The sequence below is a fragment of the Boleophthalmus pectinirostris genome, unplaced genomic scaffold (genome assembly GCF_026225935.1).
Source record: "Boleophthalmus pectinirostris isolate CB_2022bp ecotype Guang Dong unplaced genomic scaffold, ASM2622593v1 HiC_scaffold_11, whole genome shotgun sequence".
NCBI classification, from domain to species: Eukaryota; Metazoa; Chordata; class Actinopteri; order Gobiiformes; family Gobiidae; genus Boleophthalmus; species Boleophthalmus pectinirostris.
Window position 1 is genome coordinate 501874 of NW_026570994.1, and position 23127 is coordinate 525000.

Consider the following 23127-nt stretch of genomic DNA (forward strand, 5'->3'; position numbering starts at 1 on the left):
TATAAAAAATATTGATAGAAGACGAGGAGACACGTCCAAGCAGCATGATTTAGTCCTGTTAAATCCTGTTTTAGTCCTGGTTTAGACCTGGTTTAGATCTAGTTTAGACCTGGTTCAGTTTCCAGCAATGAGTGGAATTACTGAAAAAAAGAAAAAAAGGTGGGATATAGCCTAAAATGTGAAAACAGGAAAATACCACAGTGTAATCCATTTATTTCAACAAAGTAACTGTAATCCAATTACCACTCACTGAAACAGTAACTGTAACTGAATACAGTTACTCATAATTTGTACTCTGATTACATAACTCCGGTACATGTAATCTCTTACTCCCCAACACTGTCCTTAATAATCTAAATATATCCTCAGACTCAGTTTGATCAGATTTGTCTTTATTAGATGAACCCACATCAAGCATTAGAACTGTTCCTTGTACCAGTGGAACATTAATGCGAGCAGCTTTATTTATTAATAAAAAACTAAACAGTAAAACAATAAAACAATAAAACAATGTCAGGTATAGATTTATTAAAAATGCTATGTCATAAATACACAAATATCTTTTAAGCTATCCAAAATAAAAATAAAAATTCAACATTTTTTGGTAATACAGTGCGAGGTTTACTGTCTTGAATTGGGTAATATTATTCCAAATGTCCAATATAAATACATTTCAGCACCTATAGGAAACTTTAGTGCATCATATTCTTACAATATGCAATACTGATAATACTCCATTTGATTTATTTTAATATCACGATTAGTACAGTGTTGTTAAAGGTTTGATATAATGGTAAGAAATGACAAGGCACTGAGCAATGATGACTAAGAATACTTTTAATTTATGTATCACAATTGCTGTTGTGCAGTTGTGTAGAATAAATAGCAGTATTTCACTTTTCCATTGGCAGGTGGACTTAATATTGTATATAAATGTCACAACACAACCTCCTACAATACTGTGGTGTTAAAGGGAAATGGGGTAAACAGGGTAGAACAGTGCCATGCTGGTGTGGTTGAACGTTGCCACTACTTAGACATGATCAAATTCCATTTTTCTTTTGAAGATAAAAAGTCCAGTTGCTCTTTAAATGGCGTAGTCCCCGTACCCGCTGGGGCAGAATGCGCTGCTCCGAAGCGTGTCCAGACAGTTGACCAGTATGAGCGTCCCGGTCAGGTGTCTCCATTTGCGGGTGATGGGGTTCCTCATGCGGTCCAGGCCCGTGTGGAGCTCTTGTATCACGTCCCTGTAACTGTCCCCGATTTGAGCTGCCCACGTCAGCAGGAAGTCGTACGCCGGCTTCCACATGGACTAAGGACACAAACACTAATATTATTCTCCTGTTGGATCAAATCACATTATTTCAGCATGCTCAAAGTTTCTTGACTATTTTAAAATTTGAATCTAGGTCGATCACATTTTCAAATTCCACTGGTAAATCATTTTGCTTGACATTTGTACAATAGGCTCTATTCACGCTGACGTCACAAACCAGGAAGATTTTTGGAAACATGTGATGACAACTTCTGTTCCAAATTCCAAATGAAGACTGCAGACGTATGTTCTGTTTGGAATCATCTAGAATTTGTCACCTCATCTTTTCTAATCACATGTACCAGTGCACTCGGAGTTGTGTGTCAGTGGGGAAATGATGAAAACTGAGGTCTGCTTGGAATTGTTGATGAGCCGAACATAACGGAACTCTACAATGACATGGAGAAAAACTGGGACTTTTTCTAATTTTTCCTAAATTTTGTCAGATTGACCATATTTTTCAGACTATAAATCACTCTTTTTTCATGGTTTGGGTGTTTCTTGCGCCTTATTCTTCAGTGTGAAAATGTTGAGAGTGAAGCTGTGAGAGTTTCTAGTCTTGTGTGTGAGTATCTGCTGCTCCTGTTCCTCCTGCACCACTGTCACTTCACTCTACTGCACATGTCTCCTGCAGAAAGAGCCTCTGTTCTGTCTGTCGCATGTAGGTCGATCGCACCATTACTTCTGCACCACTGAAGAATTTCACATTTAAACAAACTTATAAAGAGGACTGAGAAGACTGAACACAAAAAGAAAATTCATATGCAGATTACAAACTCCAAGTCATGAAATCTGCAGCTGAAAATAGAAATCGAGCAGCAAAAAGAAAGTTTGAGTGAGAGAGAAACTTGTGACACCGGGAGGATGCACCATGAAACTTTCCTGAAGTCACTGGATGGACAAAGTCTGGACTTCAGTGACACTGAAACCATCCTGTCGGGATTCAGAAAGACCCAAATAATTCTAACTGGAACTGACGACAGCTACACAGAAGAGGAAGCGGTGCTCTGTTTACCTCCGGAGGTCGAGGCCGAGTTGTTCAGAAGTGACACCGAGGATGAAGAATTGAATGGATTTAGTGATTTGGAGTGAGATGGAGAGTTTGGTTAAACTTGTTCTGTTCTGTTGTTTATGTTATAGTTTATCTGAAGAACTGTGAAATATGTGACGTTAACAAATCCGTGTATCATTCGTTCATTCGTTTTTCAATATAAAACCAAAAATAAGAAAACGAAAAAACAACAGTCTCCAAAACCAAAATGATAAAACGGACAACGATTCGTTTTTTTCAGTTTTCGATTTTGTGTTTAAATGAAGAATGGAAAAAACGGATAACGGCCAGAGCGGGACTGAGACCGGGACAGAGCTGCTCTGGTCCTCCGCGCTCAAGAACCGCGGCTGGTTCCGAGGTGGTGCAAAGCCTCCGACTGACGGATTCACACCAATGAAAATGAATCGAAATAAGAGCTTTTGGTTCAAATGGACCTGGTCCGGGACCAGACCGGGACCAAAGCGCTACTGAGACTAGGACCAGACCAGGACCAGAGTGGGCCTGAGACCGAGACAAGACCAGGACCAGACCAGGACCAGACCGGAGGCTCAGAGCCCACGGCAGGGCCGGAGCTCGAAGCTGAGGCTCGGACCCCGTGGAGGCTCAGAGTCAAAGCTCGGAGTCCACCCTGGTCCCGCTCTGGTCCCGGTCTGGTCCCGGTCTCAGTCCCGCTCTGGTCTCGGTCTGGTCTCGGACCTGGATCCGTCCTGATTCAGTCCGTATGCGGTGCAAAAGTCCGGCATCGCAGTCACGGAAGTCACGTAAACGGGAAACGGCCGTTATCCGTTTTTTCCATTCTTCATTTAAACACAAAATCTAAAACTGAAAAAACTAATCGTTATCCGTTTTTTCATTTTGGTTTTGGAGACAAATAACGAAGAAAACTGTTGTTTTTTCGTTTTCTTATTTTTGGTTTTATATTGAAACACAAATGAACGAATGATACACGGATTTTAACAGTCTGTTGTTCTCTCTTCTATTGTAATTACTACAACTTGACTTTTAAGATGAAATGTCTGTTCTCTGATTTTATAAAATAATTTTCCCAAAAAAGTGTGACTTAGTCTGGTGTGACTTATATATGTTTTTTTCTTCTTCATTACACATTTTTTGGGTGGCGTGAGTTATAGTCGGAAAATACGGTACTATCATGAACAGAGCGCGCCGGAAGTTGTCATCACGTTTCTTCCTGGTTTGTGATATAAGCGTGACTAGAGCCTATACACCCAAACTAATTAAAGATACTCTAAGCTTCAGATTTCAAAACATTGTAGCAACTACAGCTAATCTGTTTAAATGAGTGTTGAAAATGTGCTCCAGTCCCACCTCACTGTCCAGTTGTCCGTTCTTGTCCCGGTGCGGAGCCTCGTACGCGTCCATCTGCTGCCTGGACACTCGGGCCAGTTTGTCAGCGAGCTCTCTCCAGCGGCACGCCACCTCCACCGCAGCAGTCAACAACACAAAGTCTAACACCAATCTGGCAACCAGGCCCTGGCAGTCCATCTTCAACAAGGCCTAAATAACAAACAATTCATGAATCGTATTAGACACAAAAACACACAGACTAAATTAGAACATTTTAGATTTTATATTAACTCATGCAACAATGCACACAAAGCTCTTATTTCTAGCCAATATTAGAGTGACCAGATTTTCAAATTCAAAACTGGGACACACCCAGATTGGGATGTTTGGTCACGATCTGACAGAGTTCTGTCACTGCTTTTTTTTTTTTTTTTTTGCTTTATGGTCGTTCACAAACACAGACTTTTGCTCTTCTTGATTGTTGGCAGGGATCGGATTGGTCAAAAATTGTGATAGTTCTATTGTAGTCCTGGTTTAGACCTGATGTAGTCCTAGTTTAGTCTTAGTTTAGTCCTGGTTTAGACCTGATGTAGTCCTGGTTTAGTCCTAGTTTAGTCCTGGTTTAGTCTTTGTTTAGTCCTGGTTTAGTCCTGGTTTAGTCTTAGTTTAGTCCTGGTTTAGTTTTAGTTTAGTCCTGGTTTAGTCTTAGTTTAGTCCTGGTTTAGTTTTAGTTTAGTCCTGGTTTAGTCTTAGTTTAGTCCTGGTTCAGACCTGATGTAGTCCTGGTTCATTCATTGTTTAGTCCTGGTTTAGTTTTAGTTTAGTTCTGGTTTAGATCAAATCACCTGGTACAGGTAAAAGTGCTTTTGTATAAATCTGGGGACATGGGGCTCAAAACTGGGACTACCCTGGGTAAACAGGGACGTCTGGTCAGTCAAGCTAATATGCTACTAAAGAATTCCACATACACAGTCCCGTCCACAGTTTAGAGCAGCTGTCGTGTTTTACATAACAGGTGAATTGTGTTCCTGGAAGGAGGCTGACACCACCTGCTCCATTACGATCCCTCATGTTTATTTCATTTCTCGCTCCTATGGTCATTGATGAGTCTTTTACACAGGCGACCAGGACAGGCTCGATGAAAACAACACTCACAGCTGCTTCTGTTGTTCACAAGTTTGAAAATGATGTGACAAAATTTTATTTTATTATCAGGTTGTCAAAAAACAGTTTTTACACCAAATTCCCTTCTTGTTGGAACTAGCTAGGTTGATCTTCTCCTTGTGAGCAGTGATGTTTTGCCCATGGACACAACAACAGCTTGCTCATGGAGGAAAGATTAGAAGCACTGACTTTGGTTGTTAGGCAAAAGCACATCTTATCTTAACCCTGCACTAAACATTCTGATATTTGAACTAGATTGTATTTTTCATCTTGACTATAAGTGAAGATTATAATTAATGTTGTGGTTGAGACAGCACTAAACGAGACGAGACGAAACGAGAAATATGATCTCACCTGTCAAGTGTCAGACCTCGAGTCCGAGACAAGACTGAGTCCAAATGCGCTCAAGTCCGAGACGAGACCAAGACCATAATAAAGCGGTCTTGAGGCCGGTCTCTGGACCAAGACTGCTCTTGAGTACTACAACACTAATTACAATACATTCTTTATTGTGAAATGAAAGTTCTTATTATTATTATCTCCATCAAACCGGTTCGTCTCCTGTACATGACGTCTGTGGTCTGTGCGGTGACACTTGTTACTTTCTTTTACAGACACACTCTGAGCTCCGCCGGGGTCAGGGGTCACACAACAGGTCACTTAACTATAGAGCTCAGCTGCACCCGTGCTTTAAGTTTAGAGTAAAGGTCACGGCTTCTACTTGACTGTATTCTACTGAATTACAACAAATCAGACATAAATGAACAATACAAAAGAAAAAAAAAAAGGCTGCTGGACCTTACATTTATATTAACTCAACGCTCAAGACGACAGGCTAGAGGAGTGCAGTGATGTAACTGTGACTGTGTGAGAGAGTGTGCAGTGTGTGTTGTAGTTGTTGTTGAGCGGGGGTGGGGGTAGGGGGTGTGTATAAGCGTGTAGTGTTGTGTGTATATAAGTGTGTAGTGTTGTGTGTATATAAGTGTGTAGTGTTGTGTGTATAAGTGTGTAGTGTTGTGTGTATAAGTGTGTAGTGTTGTGTGTGTATGTGTGTAGTGTTGTGTGTATAAGTGTGTAGTGTTGTGTGTGTATGTGTGCAGTGTTGTGTGAATAAGTGTGTAGTGTTGTGTGTGTGTGTGTAGTGTGTGTGTATGTGTGTAGTGTGTGTGTGTGTGTATGTGTTGTGTGTGTGTGTAGTGTAGTGTTGTGTGTATAAGTGTGTAGTGTTGTGTGTGTATGTGTGTAGTGTTGTGTGTATAAGTGTGTAGTGTTGTGTGTGTATGTGTGTGTGTAGTGTTGTGTGTATAAGTGTGTAGTGTTGTGTGTGTATGTGTGTATGTGTTGTGTGTAAGTGTGTAGTGTGTTGTGTGTGTAATGTGTGTAGTGTTGTGTGTATAAGTGTGTAGTGTTGTGTGTGTATGTGTGTAGTGTTGTGTGTATAAGTGTGTAGTGTTGTGTGTGTATGTGTGTAGTGTTGTGTGTGTATAAGTGTGTAGTGTTGTGTGTGTATGTGTGTAGTGTTGTGTGTATAAGTGTGTAGTGTTGTGTGTATAAGTGTGTAGTGTTGTGTGTGTATGTGTGTAGTGTTGTGTGTATAAGTGTGTAGTGTTGTGTGTGTATGTGTGTAGTGTTGTGTGTATAAGTGTGTAGTGTTGTGTGTGTATGTGTGTAGTGTTGTGTGTATAAGTGTGTAGTGTTGTGTGTATAGTGTGTTGTTTGTGTGTAAGTGTGTAGTGTTGTGGTGTATAGTGTGTAGTGTGTGTGTGTGTAGTGTGTGTGTGTGTAGTGTTGTGTGTATAAGTGTGTAGTGTTGTGTGTGTGTGTGTGTAGTGTTGTGTGTATAAGTGTGTGTAGTGTTGTGTGTATAAGTGTGTGTAGTGTTGTGTGTGTATGTGTGTGTAGTGTTGTGTGTATAAGTGTGTAGTGTTGTGTGTGTATGTGTGTAGTGTTGTGTGTATAAGTGTGTAGTGTTGTGTGTGTGTTGTGTGTAAGTGTTGTGTGTATAAGTGTGTGTGTGTTGTGTGTATTAGTGTGTAGTGTTGTGTGTATAAGTGTGTAGTGTTGTGTGTGTATGTGTGTAGTGTTGTGTGTATAAGTGTGTAGTGTTGTGTGTAAGTGTAGTGTTGTGTGTATGTGTGTGTAGTGTTGTGTGTATAAGTGTGTAGTGTTGTGTGTATGTGTGTAGTGTTGTGTGTATAAGTGTGTAGTGTTGTAGGTGCAGTGTGCAGACGGAGCTGACAGTTGAGTGAGGGGCTGTCACACTCACAAGCCTCTATTCAAATAGAACAACAGGAGACAGACACTCTGGACACACAGCTGATGCCACTGCACAACACACACAACACTACACACTTATACACACAACACTACAAATTTATACACACAACACTACAAACTTATACACACAACACTACAAACTTATACACACAACACTACAAACTTATACACACAACACTACAAATTTATACACACAACACTACACACTTATACACACAACACTACAAACTTATACACACAACACTACACACTTATACACACAACACTACACTTATACACACAACACTACACACTTGTACACACAACACAACACACTTGTACACACAACACAACACACTTATACACACAACACTACACACTTATACACACAACACTACACACTTATACACACAACACTACACACTTATACACACAACACTACACACTTATACACACACACTTACAAACTTATACACACAACACTACACACTTATACACACACATACACAACACTTATACACACAACACTACACACTTATACACACAACACTACAACACTTATACACACACAACACTTATACACACACTTATACACACAACACTACACTTATACACACACACACAACACTACACACTTATACACACAACACTACACACTTATACACACAACACTACACACTTATACACACAACACTACACACTTATACACACAACACTACACACTTATACACACAACACTACACACTTTACACACACAACACTACACACTTATACACACAACACTACACACTTATACACACAACACTACACACTTATACACACAACACTACACACTTATACACACAACACTACACACTTATACACACACACACACACTTATACACACAACACTACACTTATACACACAACACTACACACTTATACACACAACACTACACTTATACACACAACACTACACTATACACACACACACATACACACACACTACACGCTTATACACACACACACTATACACACAACACTACACTTATACACACACACTACACACTTATACACACAACACTACACACTTATACACACAACACTACACACTTATACACACAACACTACACACTTATACACACACAACACTACACACTTATACACACAACACTTACAAACTTATACACACAACACTACACTTATACACACAACACTACACACTTATACACACAACACTACACACTTATACACACAACACAACACACTTATACACACAACACTTACAAACTTATACACACAACACTACACTTATACACATAACACTACACACTTATACACACAACACTACACACTTATACACACAACACTTACAAACTTATACACACAACACTACACAACACAATAACACACACACTTATACACACAACACTACACACTTATACACACAACACTACACACTTATACACACAACACAACACACTTATACACACAGCACTACACACTTATACACTCACAACACTACACACATATACACTACACACTTCTCTCACACGTACAACACAAATAATGAGCTTCATAACGTTCATTGTGCTTTGACATAACTGGTAAAATCTTGTGATATCACTCTGTTATAACTGCGTCGCAAAATGTGGCCGCGTCAAAGGCCAATTTCATCAAGTCCACACATTCACACAAGTTCAAATGTATTGCCCAAGGACACAACATCAGTATAAGAATGCACCGATACCACATACATTATCATTTTTGTACTTGCCGATACTGAGTACCGATACTTTAAGCCCCACCCCCATGAACATTCAATGGCAATAAATGGAAATGCAGATTTTATTTTAACTCTCTGATGCTTCATGTGGAGAATAACGTGGTGACGAGTAAACGCCTCATCCTCTACTGGGCTGTCAAACTTAAAAGGGAGATTGGGCAGACGCTGATACTCCGTCATGAAGCTTATTGACTCGATGTCATGAACCACTGACCTAACGTGAGTTTTCAGCATCGAACACTTTAGGCAACATCACATCTGTGATGAAATGACGTCTGGGCAGCTCGTGTCTGGGCTCTAGAACATCTACAAGACGCTCAAACACAATATCTTCAATGACTGAAAGTGACTCGTCCAGCTCAGTGTAGTGGGTAAGTGCCTCAGTTATTTTTGTTGCTCGAGTCTTCTTGAAAACTTTGTTAAAGTTGTCTGTTGATGGGTGGTGCTGCTGTGGTGAACTCGGCGTACGTATCTCTGTGCTATGTCTTCAAATGTTTGATTCAAGTGCTTTAACAAATGTTAAGTACAAGTATATTAAGGAAGTATCGGGCCAAGACCCCGATACCAGTTTCAGTATCGGTGCATCCCTACATCAGTATGTCCTGTAGATGGATTCAAATTGCCAATCTGCTATTAGTCTGTAAAAAAAAACTAAAAACTATTTCTGAAATATTAATGTCTTTCACATTCTGTCCTTGAATTTCTGATTAAAGTGGTGAAAATCAACAATAAAGTTTTGCTCCGTGCCTCCCTCTCCCTCCCAGCTCTCTGTCATTCTACACTCTCTTTATAAATGCTACAAATGCCCAAAATACAACGTGTATTTCCTTTTGTACTAATACTGCAGCGCTCAAATATCCGTCCCCTCGCTGTTCTGCCCTCTCCCCTCCTGTGTTGGTGGATGTATTATTGAAGCCCCCCTGCGCGAGCCCCTGCCCTCCCTCTTCTCTGAAGCTCTCATAGCTCTCATGTGTCCACACTGGTAACCTGAGCCTCAGCTTTAGAACCTCCAGCAGGGCGGTGTCATGTGCCTGCGGGCGTCCAGCCCAGCCTCCCCGGGCTGCTCACCTTTCACATGGGAAAGCCACTCCAACAGGCCCTCTTATCAAAATCACTCTGGACTGGCTCATCAACTTGCCACTGAATATGAATGTCACTGTACTATTTTCTAAACTCCTGTTCTCTCATGATATGTTTATTATTAACACATGTAAGCAATATTTTATCAATAGCCACTCATAAATAAACTTTTTTATTAAAATGTTTCACATTCTTGTGTTTGTTTGTTTGTTTGTAACTTGGTCTGAAAAAAGTTTAATTCCTGCAAAACTGCTTCTTGTGTAAACATGTTCACAATAAGCAGATTGTCTTTAAAGGCACTTGAAGATTACTGCAGATATTTCTTCCAAGAGAGAGGGCTACAGAGAGGGTATAAAAAAGGGAGAATAATGCCTGCCTTGTCTCCTAATGATGCTGTGTTTGGATTAAACCTGCCCTGGATATAGAGTTTAAAAACGATTACATAATTGTTCCTCTTACTTTTGGTAATGCCTGGGTCACTTATTGTGCTCTGTAACAACACGCAGCGGCTTTATAAACCACACCAGACTATGCATCTTAAGTATACTCAGAAAAGACTAATTCTTTCATTTAGCAGAGGACGGCCTTTGCTCCCCACAGGTCCAGGGATGAGCTGTCTCAACAAGAAAATGACTGTCTGTCTGCAGCTCTACCAGGATTTAGAAATAACTCATAAAGATCGGTGTTTTCAGAGGTGTCTAATGGAAAGATGGCTGCATGGGGCCTTTCAGCTTTTATTGTGTTATTGCAGTATGCCTCTACTTTTTCTCTACACAACACTCCTGTGGTGCTGTTCATACTGTGAGCCAGCCAAGGCTAAACCCAAGCGAATGCAGTTTCAGTGTATTTCTGTATTGATTGAAGAGGAGTCTAAGAGCAGCAGAGGTCACCACATATTATAGCAATTTCGCCAAACCAACATCTGTCCTTGTAACAACCTTGTGCAGCAGTGTGTTACTTTTCAAATTAGTTTTTTTCGGTTCTAGTTCCTGACTAAAAGCAACAAATATTTAATTCTATTGCCATCAAGTTGCATTGTTTGACTCACCATCATAAGCTCTCTCTGGAAGGACTTCCTCTCCTTGCTGTCCATGTTGGTACACTCCTCCTTCAGCTTCTCTAGGACAGACGCCACCTTCTCTGGCTCACTGTCCAACTCAGCCCGACAAAAATAATGTAGCGGTAGGTTCCCATATCCTAGTGCATCCGCAAAGGCCTTCCAATTGGCCACATTCTCCATCAAAACCGTCCTCACTGAAGCGTATATGTAGGTAAGGAACTTGCAAGGCTTCAGGATCTGCTCTAGTAAAAGTGTGGTGGTTAGATCTGGCCCAGTCCAGTGAATAGGCTTCACTTTTCCAAGAACTAGTACATTCTTTGCGTGAACAAGCCCAATCTTTCCTTGATAATATCCGATGTACCACTCCTTCGTCCGCATATGTCCTCTTAGTTTGATTTTCTCCTCACTAAGCAATGCAACAATGTCTCCCTTTTTGTATTCCAATAAGTAGGTGCTCTTGTGCTGCCTGACAACAGTCTTAATTAATTTGCCGAATTTCAAATTGGTAATACAGCGATCTTGGAATTTGGGGAACTTGGATGTGACTGCGAGAGGTGAAAGGACAATTTTATCCACCTCTTTTTTCTTCAAGAATCTCCTAGCAGCTGTGTTCCTTGACGCAGTCGTAGGTGGTGGTTGCGGGGTTTGGACACAAAACTGGGTTAGAATACAATCCAATGTATCCTTGACCTGGACTCTTAGGGTAAAATCAAAAATACTGCTGGGATCTAGAGCGGAGATCCTGTAGAGAAGCCGGTTAACTTTTCCAAGTTTCACCTGGAATCCTTGGATGACACCAGCCCCCTCTGCTGACTTCACTTGGTAGTTGGACATGTTGGAGTACAGTCCAACCTTAAGGTCTTGAGGGTACCCAAGAACAAACTGATGTTTACCCCATAGCTGCAGAGAGACAGGTGGCGCTGAGCATGCCTGGCGACCAACCTCATTCACTAGCAAATTTTTAGGTGTACAGTCATGTCCGAACATCGCTACTACTATCCTAAAAGTTGGATGGATGTGTTTAGGTCCATACAATCCTAGAGTTACTTTCCTTTGTACATGGTCCCAGACAGTTGAATTTGGTCTAATATTTACTGATCGGACCACCACTGCCACATATATGCAAGGTTCTAAACTGTCTAGTTGGACTTGGACGGTATCATTGTAGATGTAAGCGTTGGGGATCGGAGTATAAGGTCCTTCCTTGCAGTCGCTCCTGACACAAACCACCCTTGCTTCATGATTGCTGCTGTTTTTAATGGAAACTGATACTTTAATTTCCAGGGTGATAAATGACTTGATCTCCATATTGCTGAGCTTAAGCTCTACAACAGGACTGACAGTGGAGCAGTGGTCACCATTCAGCTCCAAGGGTGGATCTAGCAAGGCCTTCATTGAAATCTGCTGGTAGTCTCCCAAACTTATGTGACCTTCCGGAATGTGGACACTGATATTGGTGTCTGGAAGTTGAACGACCCCACCATTACTATCAAGCCTGCACACAATATTGGTTTCTACAGGTTGTGTTTGACCCCAACCAGGACTTTGACCCAAAGAATCAAGGTCATGGCAAGACCTGGCTAATTTTCTGTGATTCAACCAAGCAGTCCTGAAGTCCTCCCGACTCTGAAACTGTTCTGGTAAAGGTGCTTTGAGACCAGTGAAGAATCCGGAAGATGGTAGAGATGGATTGGAGTGTGCCTGCAAGACGGAAAGTTCTGAAAGACTGTGGGATCGCTTACTCCGCAAAAAAGGGTTATTTCTGTTGAAATCGGATGAGATGTCTTGGGTTGGACTTGTGACAGGTGTGCTGGTGTAGTGACTGTGGTTAAATCCATTTGGAACTGTGCAGGTGTTAAAGCTAGAAATGCTCGATGGAGGGTTCTCAAATAAAATAAGATCAGTAGAGTTCCTATTACCTTTGCCACGTTGATCCATTTGGCTTTTGAAGGGATTTATGGAGAAAGGACTGCAAATGGCTGCAGGTTTCAGAGTTACACCATTGGTCCATTCACCAAACTCCTTCAAACCTTCGTCATTGTCTTCTCCAAAACCATCGATCATGCCACTGTCACTGAGGGTTGAACTTCGAAAGTGAACGGGCTGTACATAGGTTGCTGGGATGTAGCCCATTTCTGTGTTGTTGTGGGCGTACCACCACTCTCCACCTGAAGTGTCCAGCACATACAGTCGGTCGCCTTTGGAGAACTTTAGTGTGGTGAAGCTGCTGGGGCAGTAATCCTTTATGGCAACTACTTCCTGTACAGCTCCCAGGGTCGAAGAAGTGTCAAGCCTTAAGGCACTTGGAGAAGGCACTGAAAAAGACAGGACACAGAGCTCTTCATTTAGCAGCTCAATGTTTTACTAAATAAATAAATACATTATTGCTCTGGTAAATTAAATACCAGTTGTCTATGAGAATGTCTAAAGGCCGCACACCACAGACATGAGGAGAATCTTATGAGACTTAAAATCTCCAATCTCAAAGACTGTAGAGTGATCTGTCTACGGACCACAGGATATAAAGTTGTGAGTGTGATCGTGTCAGCTGTAAAATGTGATGCAATACTTCAGACACATGATTTTTAAAGCATAAAAGATTGGAGATAATGGCCACAGGATGTAGACTCACTGCAGCTTCACCTCGGTCCGTGCACTGTGTGGATATAAACTGACACAAGTGAGGAACTACTCTCATCTTTTTACTATTAAACAATGCCTCAAACTGGATTAATCACCAGGTTTTGTGAAAAATGTGTCACAAATTCTATGGATAATGTGGATGAGAAGCTGCACTTTAAATTTACCACGTTACGAGAGGTGAGGAATAAAGTCTAATTATAATTTTTGCGTTGCTGATGTTTGGTGATTATGATCTGACAGAGCAGCTCAGAGTCACAGTGACACCACACACACGAGGAGCGCAGAGGCTTCAAAATCACACACTAAGACATCAAGTCAGTTTATGTCTCCCTAAACTCAAAGAAGCAAATCACAGCCAAAATCGGTCAAATTCTCCTGTAGTGTTGCGGCCTTCAGACTGTTTATACGCTATATTGGCTTGGTGAGTGCACTCTCCACTCAGGGCTCAATCAATATGCCCAATTTAGCCAAGATTCAAACTATTTTAAAATAAACTCTCTGTTGTGCTTGGAGATCCGTGGAACTGGGGCAAAACTCTCTCATAGTTAACAGAGGACTACATGTAAAGTCATGAGCACACCTTTGACATTGTTGAGGCTGGCGCTGCTGACCCCTTCATTCACGTCGGTGAGGGTCCCTTCAGACTTGCAGCGTGGCAGGACGTGGCTGTTGTTGGTCGCTCTGATGATCCGATTGGCAGCCATGTCTCCGGATGCACCAGCGGAGTTTTGCAGCTGGCCAATCTAGATAGAAAAAAGCAAGAAAATGTTTAATCATAGTCTTAAGGTGATTTTTGTTTATCCTCCCATTTATTTGCACCTAAACCAATGACATGTACATCACAAGGAAAGGGCATCTAGCAGAAACCTTCACAGCTAAGAAATGCTGTGTTAACCTGAGAAAAGAAAAGATAAAGAATGCAAAAATGAAATAGGATGACCTTTGCAGCTTCAATCCATCATATTCTTAGTACTTATTACTTTTAATGCTGCCAGATATAAAAATTACTGTACCAGCTACTTTTATTGTGAGTCGAGGCTGAATTTGCCATTGAAAATATAGTGTCAGCAGAGGCTTTAATCTGATTCGAAATGTAGTGCAGAGCAAACTCTTCCTTAGCCCTCCGTAGATGTATTATTAGTCCAAAATGAGGGGAGAGTGGTGCTACATTTGCACATTAAAGGCCCAAGAGCGCTCAGGGTGGCTGGGTAAAAGCTTCACTCATTATCTGTGTTAGAGCTGTCCTCCAAGAGATGAATGTACTGGAGAATGATTTATATGCACGGTTTTATCTAGTGTTTCATGATGAGGCTAAGTCTAATTAGCTTGAATCAGACCAGCGGCCGTGTTTGAACCTCAAGTACTTCCTGTTGGACAAGAGTGGCATTATACTGTATACAGCAAATTTAAATTGTGATTAGACTTACTGACCCAAATATATTGCCCAAATTATGTATTTTTTTGGCCAATACGACTTTTGTCTTGCTGCTATGGCCCATAAATTTCACAAAACCTTTTTCAGTACTGGACTAGACGACCAGACGTCCCTGTTTACCCAAGACAGTCCCAAGTTTTGAGCCTGTGTCCCCTGTTCCAGCAGATTTATAAAAAACACTGATTTGTCCCAGTTTTATACAAGAAATGTCCCAGGTGTCCAGATTTTTGACCAATCTGATCCTTTCCAACAGCAAAGAGAGACATAAATTTGTCATTTGTTTAGGTAAAATACAGAAAAACTGCTTAAAAATTATCAAAACACAAAGAAAATGTGACTATACTGACTCACATTAGTGCTAAGTACAGAACACTTTTCCTTAATTACACTCTTATTTCACAATTTTATGACTAACAACTAGGGGTGTGCCAAAATATCAAAATATCATATTGTTAACATGTGATGATACAGTATCGATATTGTGGGCTGCTGTATCGATATATCACCAAGAGTATTTTTTGGTAAATTTTACTAAACTACTCGTTTATGCGACACATTTGACATTTTCATTGTTTTGATGATTAAAATGTTTGTATTTCAAATTAACTTTGCTGATTTAGCCTTTATTTTTTTATTGAACCATATAGAATCAATTTGAAATATATTGTATAGAATCAAAAGTGCACTGTATCAAGATATGTATTGTATCATGGTCTGTGTATCGAGACATGTATCATATCAGCAACTTCTTAATTATACCCCCAGTCCTACTACAGTCCTACTACAGTCCTACTACAGTCCTACTACCAACCCAAATCAGGGATGTCCCACTTTTTGTTTTTTAAAATCTGGTCACCCTAGACTGGATCCATGATACATGAAAATAAAAATTGTACCTAGAGATATTGGCACTGATATACTGTCTATGCTTAAGTAATAATGATATTTCATTTCTTGTGATTATAGACATCATGATAGCTGATGTGGCGAAACAATTCTAAGATGTAACATGTTGTGAAGCCACAGTCAGTAAATGTGAAAAGAAAAAGAGCAAAGTCAGTTAAGGTCCATTCGAGAGGGAACAGCTGAAAAGACTCTGGTGCTGATTCATTGGTGATATATTTTTTGTGAAAGCCTGTCTTTGATTTCTGTGCGGTTCTCTTCAGTATCAGTACAATACAGCACAGCTGAATGCGTTTATCAAGCCGAGGCAGGGACTGGCTCCCATCAATACCAGGCTCCACACTCCGCTTTGATCTGTCACCAAGGAGACTCCCGATAAGTCCAGCAGGAAGAGGCCACACGGGAGCCACACAAAACAACCAACACAGCTTCTACTAAAGGGTATTGTAGCATTATAAAGCCTATAAAGCCCGACGCGATAAGATTTGAAGATTTTATTTGTACCTGGTGCATGCTGGTGCCAGAAGAATCCACAATAAATCAAGGTTCAATCTACTGAACATAACAAACCTTTTCTGTGTGGCATTTTGAACATTTCAGTCTGACTGGATAAATTACTGCCTCCTTCTGAAAAGGATCTGAGGAAACAGGGTTTTCCAAGTTTCATTAGCCTGGAGCTGACTAATCCCTGGATACAGTTGTCTATCAGAGCTACCTCAGATGACACATGTTTACCCACAGCTTTAGTCTTTCCAGCTCAAATGAGAGGATTTCAGTCTGAAATAGCAAGAATGTGCCAAAAAAGTGAAAGGTTAGGTGTCCATTATAGAATTGGCATTTCATGAGTTGTGTTTTCCTCTTCTGGTTCCTCAGGGTTATGGTTAGATAATTACCAGTGCTGGGTATCGTTAAGAAGTTGCTGATACGATACACAGGCCATGATACATATCTAGATTCAGAGAGCTTTCGATTCAATACGATATATTTCAAACCAATTAGCTACGGTTCAATAAAAAATAAAAGCTACATCATGTCAAATTTTTGTTAAACCACTTCTTGTGCAAAGTTCATATGAAACACAAATACTTTAATCATCAAAACAATGAAAATGTCAAATGTGTTGCATGCACCACAAAAAATAAATTCTAGTCAATTTAAGGTGATTTGAATTTAAAAAGTTTTTTAGAAAGAATAAGATTTTTGTACTTAAAATATGAAAATACATCTTGCTACAGTTAAAATAAGAAAAACAACAACTCTTTGCCCTTAAAATAAGAAAAGAAATTGAATGTTGCTTTGAATTTAAAAAAAAAACATACTTATTCCATTGGTAAAATTGACTCAAATAAAGTCTTAATTTAAGTCATTTTAACTAACAGATATAACTTTATGCAGTGTGAACCAGTTTCCTTCCTTTAAACAAGCAACAAAACTGTAGCTGTAACAAAATAATCTTGTAAAATAAACCAAAAAATATTCTTGGTGATATATCGATACAGCAGCCCACGATATCAATACTGTATCATCACGTTAAACGATACGATATATCAGTATTTCAGTGTTTTTGCACAGCCCTAATAATTACAGAAAAAAAACTAAAAAACATTAGTGATTAAAAAACACTTTTGTCACAAGGAATATGAATAGATTCAGAAAACGTAAACAAAATCATTAAGAATGGTTGAGTGGCGGAGAGTTTGACGTGTGTCCCTGCGTGTCCCTGCGTGTCCCCTGCTCTCGTCCCAAAGTGATTCATGTGTGAAATGTCCCTATCTCTCCACAGAGCCGCCCGCAGGGGATCCACAATAAATGGAGCTGATAAGAGCACAGTTTAGCACTGCTGCTTCCACCTTTTCATTCTTCTCCCGCAAAAATCTAGAGGAATAACCGTACCTCATGATGAAACAAGACAAACATAGCACATTTGAATTTTTGTAATGTGCCAAAATGATCTGAACTTGTCGGTAAAGGTGTGTGTCTAATCATTTTTTAAGGATTTGCGTATTTTTTTAAAGTGTATTTCCTGATTCAGATTAATAGTTTACAAAATTAGAAACCAAATACTTGCAAATATGTGATCTTCTAGTTTGTGTAGTTTGTAGAATGAGATTCCATCAGTCCTTCAATGAGCTGACCTTAAAGAAGATTCTTTGAATAACTTGCCGCAGTGCACTTTAGTCAGTTGTATTTTGGGAGCTCAGTAGACGCTTCACTAGGCACAAGAATTGGCAGCTGACTTAGTCCACTTCCTCTGAACTCAAGCCACTTCTAAATGAATGTTGGGGTTACTTGAGTAAAAGATTTGTTGACTTTAATTAGTTTAGCAGCCGCTGTGTGTGTGTGTCTGTGTGTATGTGCGTGCGCGTGTGTGTGTGTGATGCATGGATGACCAGTGGACAGAGTTGTCTGGGTGAAGTGAACAGTCACGTTTATGTGGAATGTTGTTTTAACTCATGTTTCTGTTAAACCAGACCTGGGCATTGTCCACATACAGCCCTTTGCTCGACTCTGACCGGCCTGTTTAAGATCATTTGGAATTACAAAATAAACATATTTTATCATTTGACCTCATGCCTAGACTAACGCTGCATTGCTTTTATGATAGAGTTTGTTTGTTTGTTTGTTTTTTTTTTAATTTTTTGTTCGGCAGGATCACTTCGTCATTGTGCTTAGTCTTATCATAAGCTCTTCCCAGTCTGAGCAGCTCGTCAAAACAATGATATGTTCTAGGGATGTAACGATATCCAAATCTCTCCGTACAATATTTTCTGCACAGTATTTATTGCAATATTTAGTGGAAACGAAGACAACTGTGAATAATACTTTTTTTTATTTTAAAATGCCCTCACAAGCCCTTGGTTCTGTCATAATCCATAGAAGTAACATTTAAAAGTGCTCTTAACAGTTATTTCTTCATGTTGACTGGACTGAAACAGAGCAAAGGATCATGGTCTATGTAGTCCCCTCTGTTTTTTAGCTTTTGTTGTACCATAATTATTCATTTAAGCAAAGAGACTTATAATTCGACATATTGTGATGACCCACGATCTTACTTTGACGATACAATATCACGATATTTCAGTTGTTGTTACATCCTTACTATTTACTGCTTTTTGTAAAGAAATACAATTAATATTAAGCAGAATTGAGTTAAGCAATTTGCCCTCAACAACATTTTCTGTTTCTCATGTGGCCGCATGGAAAAAAGAATTGCTCACACCAGTGTTAAATCGATTAAATGTTACAGAAAGTGTTGAAAATAAAAATTTGTCTCCATCTCTAAACCATCTTTAACCTTGAATAGCTTGTGAACACAGCGTAAAACAGGATTCTCAATACAACGTGACGTTACAGGAACAATTGTAAAGTGGAGAGGGTTGTGTAGAGGTGAAGTGACGTCAGGCGCAGTACGAGTGTGTGGTACTTGTCTGTGAGGGGGCGAGAGGGATTGAGCTAATCAGATGACCTTATTGGCTCAGGGGAAAAGCAGACACAAGCCTGAGTGTGACAAGAGAGCGCACATAACTGCCAAACACTTCCACAGAGACTTAAAGGTCCACTGCTTCTGTTGGAACTCTCCACAGAGCTGAGCTGTAATGTGGCAGGTGGCGAACCCTCCAGTGGACCTTTAACAGCGAGCACAATATCTAAATAATCTAGTGGTAAAATACTGACCAGAACAGACTGACTAAACATCAAAAAAGTGCAAAAAAGAAAAAGCTTGATCATTGCAACCGACAGAGAGAAAACGTATCTTTAAGTGGAGTAAAGTTTGTGTTAATAACCTAGATTTACCAAACAAAATGAAGTTATCTTTGGATCTGATCTGAAAGTCTATCAATAATGTAGAAGGACAAAAGTGCACGGTTGCTTCTGTGATGTACATTCATTTGGACGGCAACAGCCAACAGGTGCACTCCAGACTAGATCACACGGAAAACCTCTATCTCCCACCACAATGCACTTTTACATCACAAGTCTGCATTAAAGTTTAACACAGCTATTTTTACTGGGACAAAGGAGGGTCGACTAAACCGCCAATAGAACAGTCTGTTCAGTGTGGAACCATGTGCACCTTCAGAACAAAAAACTTTATAAAATAATGTACAAATAAATCTAAATGAGGGTTTATGGGTTAACAGCTTGCATTTCTTCTTTAGATCAACTATGTCACTACTAATGTTACTTGAAGTAGTTGTAAGTAGAGCTGCTCCATTATGGAAAAAATCATGATCACGATTATTTTGAAATTACGATTATTCAAATGATTATTTCTTAGTTACACATTTATTCAGAATTTCTCTCTCTCAAAAAAAAAAAAAAAAAAAAAACCCAAACAAACACTTTGTTATTGGTAATTTAAGCAAAACTTTCAAATTGAAAGTAAATATAAGCTACAAATAGGAACCTTAGAGCAGCTTTGCGATGTATAAAACATAAAAAGAATAAATTAAACTTTGAACATGAAATGTTGTGTCCAAAATAAACTATATATCCAGCTGTTCTCTATATTTAAAACATAAAATAAATATATGTATTTATAGTTTTAAAAATCCCAATATAAACTTTGTTAAGTTTTAATTGTTTCAACTCGACTGGGACTGAACCAGGACTGAACCAGGACTGAACCAGGACCAAACTAGGACTGAAACTGGACTAAACCAGGACTAAACTAGAACTAAACCAGGACTGAACCAGGACTGAACTAGGTATCAACTAGGACTAAAGCTAGATTAAAACAAGACTAAACCAGATCTAAACCAGGACTAAACCAGGACTGAACCAGGACTAAACCAGGACTGAACCAGGACTAAACTAGATCTAAACCAGGACTGAACCAGGACTTGTTTCAACTCGATTATATGAGTGTGGAGATCGTTTGACACAAAAATCGAAATCGCGATCAGAGTTCAATTAAAGGACGGGAGCCAATCGAACAATCTAAAAGAAACACTAAACGCACGTGGGCCTGGAGTACAGACTGATTTCTATTCCCTTTTGCTCAAAGTTGTAGAATAATAACATTTGTACATGTCCTACTTTTGTCAAATGTACACATTGGTTTAGACTGACACACAAAAACAACAGGAGCAGAATTCTATTTCAGTGTAAAGTTCACAGATGTAAACTTGCGCTCAGAATGTTTGACATGGTGTGTGTGTGTGTGTGTGCGTGTGCGTGTGCGTGTGTGTGTGTGTGTGTGTGTGTGTGTGTGTGTGTGTGTGTGTGTGTGTGTGTGTGTGTGGTGCGTGAGCCTCTTTGACTCCGTCCCCCGGTGTTGATCGTGCGTAACCCCGGTAACACTCACACACTGCCCCGCTGCTGTCGCCCTGTCCGCGGGAGCCTGCGTGGATGTGGACCGCTACTTCTCCCCCCGCTGCCCTTTTCCCAGCAAACTTCAGCGTCTCACGCCAAAGATACACGTTCAATCAACACGTAGCGTCCAACCCGCTGCGCCCGGGTTCGGCACGATTCCCGCGGGACACGAAATGCGCAGAAAACGTCTGTCCGTGCGCTCCTCCGGTCACACTGCGGTCGGAGACTGGACTGGAGCAGAGACTGTGGACTGGACTGATGGGAAGAGAGGGGGGCGGGCAGTGCAGGTGTCACGTGACGCACAGGGGCGGAGCATACACTGTTTTTGTTTTCATAGTTTTCTGTTTTTTGGGGGGGTTTTTTGGCTTTGGCACGTTTATCTTCCGAAAAATTACATTTGCAAAAGAACTCACAAACAATCCTAAACTAGAGTGACCACATTTTCAAAATAAAAAACTGGGACATCCCCGGTTTTTGGAGGTTGGTAATAATAAAAATATGAAACGAGTGCGTAAAACTGTTCTGCAGAGACTATTCATGACTAACACGTGAGTCACTATAGTCATATTTTCTTTGTGTTTTGGTGATTTTTAAGCTTTTTTTTTTTTTTTTTTTTTTTTGTATTTTACCTAAACAAATGTCAATGTCTGCCTCTCTACTGTTGTCAGGGATCGGATTGGTCCAAAATAGGGACACCTGGGACATTTCTTGTATAAAACTGGGACAAATCACTGGTTTTGTGTAAATCTGCTGGGACAAGAGACACAGACTCAAAACTGGGAGTGTCCCGGGTAAATAAGGACGTCTGGGCACCTTATTCTAAACACATTTTTTGTTTTTCTGAACAAAATGTTATCTCAGAAAAATGTAGTTTCTCATTCAAAACTAATCAATAATTCTCCTGAAGACATGTTTTACCATCCAAACTGTGGAGTTTCTTTATTTCTGAGATTTTTTTTTTTTATTTTGAAGACTTTTTCTCAAAATTAAACTCAAAATCAAGTCATTTTTATTTTTATGCCACATTTAAAGGGATGATTCAGAGTCATTTCAGCCTCGGGTCCTTTACGCCAGGACATCGGCATCTGTAGACAACTGCTGCTGGAGAACAGGTTGGGTGTAACTGATGAACAAACTGGGACAAATGGGGACAAAATCTGATGCAAACTGATGATGAAGGAAATGTGGGAATATAGGGCCTAATTTTGAAAAAAATAAAAATAAAAAAATTAGAAATGAGGGAGAATAGGGCTGAGGTAATATAGACACGCTCCCAAAACTGTCAGACTGTGGTCATGTTTTTCTGTGCTTGTTCGTTCATTTGCCAGAGCAGGTCAGAAGCATGTTCTTCTGTGATCACACACATTCAGTGGTTTAGTGCAACTTGAACACACAGTCTGTGAGTCTGACACTGGGTTCATACTTTACACACTCTAAATGTTGACTGAAAATGCTTGGCTTTCTTGTCTAAATCTGTCTGTATTGTATTGTATGTTTGGGAACTACTTTGAACTGATGAGAAATGTTCCAGATAATCAACCACACGTGGCCCTGTTCAGACGCATGTTTGAATCAAATGATCGAACCAAACCAAGTTTCAAAAAATGTGCTCAAATTATTGAAAAAAATTACGCTTTCCCACAGAAACTGAGAGCTCAGATTTAAATATATTAAATCTATGCCAGGGGTGTCAAACTCATTTTGGTCCGGGGGCCGTATCCAAACTACTTTGATCCCAAAGGGGCCGGATCAGAAAACTCATGTCATATAAACCCCAAAAATAACAATAATTTCAAATATTTTTGCAGAGAAACTCAAATATATTACAGAAATC

General features: G+C 40.0%; 1 protein-coding gene across 1 annotated transcript; it reads right to left on the minus strand.

The window, feature by feature from the left end:
• Positions 1-620: 620 nt before the first annotated feature.
• sh3bp4a (SH3-domain binding protein 4a) lies at positions 621-21394 on the minus strand. The gene is made up of 5 exons (XM_055164764.1): positions 21286-21394; positions 14220-14382; positions 10985-13311; positions 3693-3881; positions 621-1312 (listed from the first exon to the last, which is right to left on the minus strand). The coding sequence occupies exons 2-5, from the start codon at positions 14341-14343 to the stop codon at positions 1088-1090; spliced, it is 2865 nt and encodes a 954-aa protein (XP_055020739.1). The 5' UTR covers positions 14344-14382; positions 21286-21394; the 3' UTR covers positions 621-1087.
• Between the last annotated feature and the right edge of the window lie 1733 nt (positions 21395-23127).

Coding starts and splice junctions, on each gene's coding strand:
- sh3bp4a (XM_055164764.1), bottom strand. CDS start 14,343: ATGGCTGCCAATCGGATCATCAGAGCGACCAACAACAGCCACGTCCTG. Junction 13,312..14,219: donor CAGCCTCAACAATGTCAAAG/GTGTGCTCATGA, acceptor TGTCTTTTTCAG/TGCCTTCTCCAAGTGCCTTA. Junction 1,313..3,692: donor ACGGACAACTGGACAGTGAG/GTGGGACTGGAG, acceptor TTGTGTCCTTAG/TCCATGTGGAAGCCGGCGTA.